The sequence below is a fragment of the Zonotrichia leucophrys genome, chromosome 4A (genome assembly GCF_028769735.1).
Source record: "Zonotrichia leucophrys gambelii isolate GWCS_2022_RI chromosome 4A, RI_Zleu_2.0, whole genome shotgun sequence".
Lineage (NCBI taxonomy): Eukaryota > Metazoa > Chordata > Aves > Passeriformes > Passerellidae > Zonotrichia > Zonotrichia leucophrys.
In genome coordinates this window covers 10,700,589-10,708,056 of record NC_088174.1, presented here as the reverse complement: position 1 = coordinate 10,708,056, position 7,468 = coordinate 10,700,589, and the positions used below count along the sequence as shown (strand labels likewise).

The 7,468-nt window shown below is 41.8% G+C and overlaps 1 protein-coding gene across 1 annotated transcript; it reads left to right on the top strand.

Annotated features, from left to right (window-relative positions):
* Positions 1–866: 866 nt before the first annotated feature.
* MCTS1 (MCTS1 re-initiation and release factor) lies at positions 867–6,938 on the top strand. The gene is made up of 6 exons (XM_064712479.1): positions 867–999; positions 1,625–1,777; positions 2,449–2,546; positions 3,643–3,776; positions 4,809–4,876; positions 6,716–6,938. Exons 1-6 carry the CDS (start codon positions 989–991, stop codon positions 6,795–6,797), a joined length of 546 nt encoding a protein of 181 aa, XP_064568549.1. The 5' UTR covers positions 867–988; the 3' UTR covers positions 6,798–6,938.
* The last annotated feature ends 530 nt before the right edge of the window (positions 6,939–7,468 follow it).

Below are 7,468 nucleotides of genomic sequence, written 5' to 3'. Positions count from 1 at the left end.
CTGATGTAACTTTTAAGTATTAGATTTTAATTACGTGTTATAGTATCAAAGGTGATTAAATTGTTTCGTATAGAAAAAAGAACTCGGTTGCTATCACAATGGTAACCTGGTGTTTTATGTCCTCTCCTCCCTCCCCTTTATGTCAGTGGTGGCATTTCCCTGACTATAAAGAGACTGGGTAATCACCTGCATGTCTGTTTGTATAGCAAACACGAGCCTAAAGAACAAACACAAGTCTGCTCCTCAAAGAGTGAAAAAGCAGTGTGGTGAATTCTGTCTGCCTATGGCTTTCTATTAACAATTGCTGCATCGTGATGGCAAAACCTAATTTGATTCTAAAAAACACTATGGATGGCTCTCTCCACCAGAATCCATCTGTCTGGATGAGATCTTCTCTACAAGCCAGGTTTCTGCTCTCTCCCCACCCTGAAGATGAGGCACTGTCACCTGGGCCTGATTCCCTGCCCGGCTCCAGTATCTGCTGTTTGACAAGAACTCTATTTCCCACCCCCCCGAATGCTGTTGACAGTATCTTGTGTCCTCTGAAGCTGTCGCGAGGATAGCTTCTGCTCTGCTAGTTTGAAGATGGCTGTGTTTTTTCCCATTAAACATATTTTGTGTTTAAATGATGCCAGTAGCTATTAGCACTTCGCTCTCCTTATTTTACCAAAAAGCGATCTATTACCTGGGAAACAGCGCCGTGCCTGTCAGTACCAGTAACCCGGTGGCTGTGAAGCCCCAATAATAATAATAATGATAATAACAACAATACTGTGTTGTGCGGGGGGCAGCGGCGGGCAGGGGGCGATGCGAGGCGGGCGGCGCAGGCACCGCCCCGGCGCTGCCGGCTGGCCCCGCCCGTTCCGCGGGGATGGAGCGGCGCTTCCGGCGGGCGCGGAGCGAGGCACGGCCCGGCCGGAGCCGCGTGTGAGCAGCGCCGAGGCTGTGGCTGCCCGCCCGCCGCCGGCCCGGCCTGCCCGCCCGCAGGATGTTCAAGAAGTGAGTGCGGCCGGGCTGGGGGCGCGGGGGAAGGAAGGGAAGGGAGGGGAAGGGAAGGGGCCCGGCGCCCCCTCGGCCCCGGGCCCGGCGCCCCCTCAGCCCCGGGCTCGGCGCTGCGCTGGCGGGAGCGGCCCCGCGGCCTCCTCGGGCCCCGCCGCCCGCAGCCCTCGGCTTTGCCCTGGGAACTCGCTCGGTAAATGGAGCTGAGTCATTAACTTATCCCAACTTGGGCTGGTGCAGAGCGCCGGTCGTGTTTCTGTGGTGGACGTGGAGGGTTCGCATCTTGGCAGGGCTGTGGGTGTTTGTGTTGCCGGCAGAGTTCTCTTGGAGTTGGGTAAAATAGCGCCCTGGGCCGGGGTTTATCTGTGACACTGAACACGGGCTGTGGCCGTACAAAAAGTTTAGGGGTGAAGACAGGCTACAAAGGGGGGACCCCCTGCCTTCCCCCAGCCCAGGTGTTCCCCAGGGACAAATTTAACATTAATGAAATCCTGCATTTGAAAGCTGGACAGTCAGTCTGCTATTAGACTTCTATAGTGAATCTATAAACACTTCTGAAGACAGCTCCTGAAAAATACATCTTTTGAGGAACAAACTGCATTTCTAAAACACTTTCATTTGACAGATTTGATGAAAAGGAGAATGTATCAAACTGTATCCAGCTGAAGACTTCAGTTATTAAAGGTATCAAGAATCAACTGATAGACCAGTTTCCTGTTATTGAACCATGGCTAAACCAAATCATGCCAAAGAAAGATCCAGTCAAAATAGTAAGATGGTAAGTATCTCTTCTCTTCAACTTTGCTTTCAAGGTGCTAGGATTTCTTCATTTGTAGGTTTCCTTTGTACGGTAAATAAACGTACCACCTTTGATAGGCATCTATCATCTCTTAATAGCTAGTTAGAAAGTTGTGCTTTAAAGGCACATGCTAGTCGGATGCTTGAGGAGCTTAAAAATGCTTCCTAGTAGCTAATGTGCAGTGTACTCAGGGTCTCTCCAAGGATCAGCCTGTTGTTGAAGGGAAGTATTCAGCTTTATGCACATGGAAGCTCAAAATTGTTTGGATTCCTGTCAGTAACATTTTGTACTATTTTTGGGCTTCCATGTATTATCTTGATTATTTTACTTTTTTTTAAAATAGAGGATAGTACATTTTTGCTGAATCCTCATTATTTGCTCTTTGTATTGCATTTAAAAAGCAGCGCCAAGGAAATGCGGTTTGTGTATTTGGTCAGTAGGTTTCTTTTTTCTCGAAGGGGGAAGAAGGAGACCACTGCTGAAGAACAAGTCATACAAAAAGATAATATTTTTAGCTTTAAATTTTGTTGCTAATTGACTGTTTTTATTCTCAGGTGCTAAGATAGACCAGACTCCATTAAGTAAAATACTGTATTTAAAGTGTAGAAGGGTTAAGTAGCTCTTGGATTTTCTTTTTTTTAATCTTGCAGTCATGAACATATAGAAATCCTCACTGTGAATGGGGAGTTGCTGTTCTTCAGGCAAAGAGAAGGGATTTTTTACCCGACACTAAGGTTGCTTCACAAATGTAAGTGTTCTGAGGGGGGCTGTGCTGGGAAGAGCAGGGTGACAGTGTGATTCCACAGGACATCTCTAGAAACAAATTAAAAAGAGCCTCCATTCCATATATTCCATGCATATGCATGTTCCAGAATAGATGTTAAAGACACAGTATACTTTCTTAACTGGAATTTATTAATTTTCTATTTCACCTGTCTATGCTAATTGCCTCCATCCTATATGCTAAGCAATCTGAACTTAAGTAAGAATTAAATTGTGTAAAGCTCTGTAAAAAAATCTTGAGAGGCTCTCTTGGAACAGAGATATAAGTTTGCTATTGTTGGTCCCTATCTTTTTTCTTTCAAGTCTTTTTGTTATACAAATACTTGTAAGTTCTTACTAGAAAAATATTCTGTCTTCCTGAGTTTAATGATGTATATCTGTCTCCTGTAGAAACTTAGGCTGCATGCTTTTTACTTTTCACAATTTGCTCTTGCAATATTTTCTTGCTGTTCTGCTTGATTGTATTACTCTGTTTTGAATCTCTAAAGAACGTTATTCAGTCAGATCTCAGTGTTGGAAATGCTTCAGGAGTGTGCCTGCCCTTGAAGGATGGCTTGGAGAGCTGACACCTTTCATGAATTTTGTCTGTGTTTGCCTTTTTTGTTCTGTTAACGTTAAACTGTTTTTCTTTCATGTTGGAGTAATTTGTAAGAGTACATGGAGTTGGCAGAATTTAAGGCCCCTTGGTTTTAAGATCTCTTAGGATGGGCACTTGTGTGATTGTTTTCCCTAGTGGAAAATTGTTGCTCAGTCTGTGGGTCTGAGAGTGTGCAGGAGCCATAGCCTGAAGTGCTGGAATACCTTTGGTTCTCAGATAAAAGATGTGATCTGGGAGGACAGCGTTTGTGTCCCTTTGGGTCGGTGTTTGTGTCCCTTTGGGTCGGTGTTTGTGTCCTTTTGGGACAGTACCACCCAGCAGGAGCTCTGGTAATTGTTTCTCATACCTCTACCCTTGCAGGACACTCTCTATCTCACTGCCCTGTTTAAACTGACTTTACAATGAGCTGTTCCTGTTGTGCTGGTGCTGTATTAATGGCAATGCTGTGTCTTTCCCCTCCTAGACCCATTTATTCTCCCGCATCAGCAGGTTGATAAAGGCGCCATTAAATTCGTCCTGAGTGGAGCTAATATAATGTGCCCTGGCCTGACATCTCCTGGAGCAAAGCTTTACCCTGCTGCTGTTGACACTGTTGTTGTATCCTTTTTAAATATGAATTCATCTCACTGTGGGATGAGTTACATTTCTGTTCTTGTGTTTTTTTCAGTTGATTTTTATCTGTATTACTTTGAGTTTTAATTGGATTTAATGAAATAACTAATAATCAGAAAGGAGCTGCAGAGGTTTAGATATTGCTTGGCAAGGTTAAAGTTGTTAATATTTTTTTCACTTACTGTATGTTCCAAACCACATAACTATTCCTGCTGTACTGTTGGGTGGGCTGCTGTTTCATTAATCTCATTGGTAAGTGGAGCTCCTTAGTGATTTTATGCATAATGGTAAAAGTAGATGAGGTGCAGTGCAATTTGTGCCCTGCCTCCTTAGTCAATCTTGTATTCCCTTCAGAAGAATTCTCTCCTATTCTTAGGGAATTAGGAAAGGTGAGTAGGATCGGCTTTACTGCAGTTAGGACTTGCTCTCTGTGTCTGATGAAGTTAGTGTATGTCAAATGAGGAAAGTGTGCTAATTCACTCCTTATATTACTGAGAAAAGAACCATGAACAAATACAGCATTTACAGCACCAAGCTGTGCTGCTTTTGTTGTTAGTTGGATGCTATAGGAAAAGATCAGCAGTGAACATCACGTGTTGCTAAGCTCTGAAAAGGACACATGTGATTTCAGTACTTGTGGTTTTTAAATTGGTGTCTCAATTCTTCTGTGCCTTGGAATCTAAAATGGCCCCACAAACATGTGCTGTTTTGTTCCAGAAAGGCAGAGACTGTCATCTCTGTGTTAGACACAAAGGAAGAAATTTAGCACTGGGAGATTTTTTCTGTAATTGCTGTTCCAAGTTCATAAATGCATGCTTTGTTCTACACACTGATTCAATTGTTAAATTCAGTGCATTGTTTTGCTTATCTTTAAGAACTGGAACTCTAGAATTACTAAAAGATTAAAAGTTCGACACTGGGTTTTGAAAGTGTTTTTGGAAGTAATTTCTTTATATTGCTTTGACTTTTCTGAAATAGTTTAAAAAGAACTCTGTTTTCCTTAGCAGTAATTTGTAGGCAATTATGGCAGAGGGAAAACAACATGCATTATGTGTGGGAGTAATGAAGATGTCAGCTGAGGACATGTAAGTGTTTTAAAAGCTGAACTATAACCTGTCCCATGTTATTATTCTTGTGTTAGTTTGGAGTGTAAGCACCACTGTCAAGGTTACTGCACTGCTGTTGCAGCATGTGTTGAGTACAGAGTACCTCCTGGGCTAGGCAAGAGGTGTAATTTGGATTTGAGAGGATTGAAAACATCGAAGAGATTTTTGTCTGCAGAAACTCAAGTCCTGCTGGATCTTGGTTGCCTGCCCAGGCTGTTTTTTCTCTGTGGCCTGCTCTTTTTCGTCAGGGTGTACCCACAGCAGCCCAGCACTCCTGCTTGATGTGCTGACTAACTCAGCTGAGCCTCTTGTGAATTTCAGAGTTCTGCTCGGGATAAACAGAAAACTGAGAAGGAAAAGAGAGACAGAAAATTGAAATGGATGTTAGTTGTTCTTGGCTTTCAGATAGTGCTAAATCATAAGTAGCTAAATCACTTTGTCATTTTAAGTTCTAGTAACATCTTGTAGGATGTGAGGTGCACTCAGCTGATTTGGTTTCCAGACCTGTCACCTGGGGGCAGAGAGGAAGCTTTTTTTGGTGAAAACAAGTTACTCTCTTTTGTTGGGTAATTCTCAACAAGCCTGTCCTAAGTCATAATAATAGCACGAGGCAGAGAGGGGGGAATGTCTTGGAGGACAGGGATGGAGAGGGACTGCAGAAACCTGGATTTGGACCTGCTGTAGCTGTTGAGGAGTTCTATTCTTCAAGATTCTTTGTGGTGCTTCAAAAGACTCCAAGAGCAAGTAGAAAGAAAAGCTACCTGTGTCCCAGTCCTAAGAGAGCAGTGACACACTGTGATCATTGCAAACCAAGGTCCTTTGTATACCTACCTTCAAATCCACCGGCCTTGCAGCTGAATATCCTGTTCCTGGGAGAAGCAACATGAACTGGAGAGGAAGATGAAGTGATACTCCTCTCTGCAGCCTCTTAGCTGCTTTTTTGTGTGACATTGTTCCACAATTTTCTGGTTTAGGCAGTGGGATTTCAATTTCAATCTCTTGGTGTAATTACTACATATAATGTGTTAATATTGTGTTAGCAGCATTTCCCTTCCTGATACTTTTGGACAGATTGTGTAGGTAACAGAACACTTGGTGTAAATAGAGTAAATTATATTATCCAGGGGAATGAAACTTGTTCTCACTCCCAAAAAGAGATTTGTTTTGTTTATTGTGGCAAAACTAGTTCATTGGTGGTTTTTTTAAACTGGAAAAATAGACAGAAGCCAGTAATTTTTAAAAGATGGCATGATTCAAAAGATAGTCAATACTATGGAGGATAGCATGTCTCTAACAAGCTGCAACTCCTTGGCACATAAATTTAGCATTTTTAATTCTTTATGAAGTGGGTAGATGACCTGCAACTAGAAGTGAGGCAGCTCACCTGCATGTGATTGTGTCATTGGCACACTTGGAACCAGAACTTGTTAGATTCTGCATTCCAGTCATCTTGTACCACATCCAGTGCTTGGATTGGAGGTGCACAATTGGAGGTGCTGTGCTACTTTGATGGAGAAATGGTAATATGGAGAAAAGTAGCAGAAGTGTTGTCTGAAGAACTGTGTCCCACAAAGAAACTGTGGAAAGCTGTTGAAAAGACGTGGAAGGCAAATATTGTCCTCTTATCAGTCAGCAATGTGGGCACATGTAATAACAAATATTGTTTCTTGTCCACCTGCTGTGGAAGATAATGACTTTGTGATTGGTAGCTTTCCCCTTCCAGTTGACAAATGTTGCAGTTTCTACTTGAAATAATGTATTTTGTAGTGCTCTCATGTTTAACCTAGCTAACACTGCTGTGTGTTTTTCCTCCTACAGTGAGAAGGTCAACAAAGGGATTGGTATTGAGAATATCCACTATTTAAATGATGGCCTTTGGCATATGAAGACATACAAGTGAAACAACAGGAACTGTTACTCCAAAGGAATGCACTTAGATTAAATGTGGACTGCTTTGTAATTCCTTGTTTTTAATGTGACTGAATGTACAAATTATTTTGTTCTGTGGCTATGCTAAATAAATCAGTTGAATGCAAAAGTACTGTTAGGCTACAATAGTTTTCTAGATTTCTTTTTATTACAGTTACTTTGTTTTGTCTTAAACCTGAGTCTTCAGTGACTGAAGATATTTGTTGAAAGATTCTGCATGGACTGTGAGTAGACTATTTCAAATGGAAAGGAGGAAAAAGCCAAGAAATGTTTACATTTTTGTGCTCTTCTAAAAGCATAATATAAAGTGTGTGTGAAATATAAATATGGTTTACAAAACCTCTGAAGCATTTCAGATTTTTTCTTGACATCTTGTTAGTCTACCTAGTTTCTTGAATGTGGAGAAATCAGGTTTTTTGACATTATTTTTTAACTTATTAAGAGCATTAACTTCATTTTACTTTTACTTAAGGATTTTCTCTTTTTAATACGCATTTATCTGTATAGGATTTATGAACTCAGCCTGATATGTGCATTAGAAATTCTTTTATGGTGGCTCATACCTGAAGACTGTCTGTATGTTCAGATTTCTACCTGCCAACACTTTGATACTGCTCTCCTTCTGGAGGAGTTTGTAGTTCT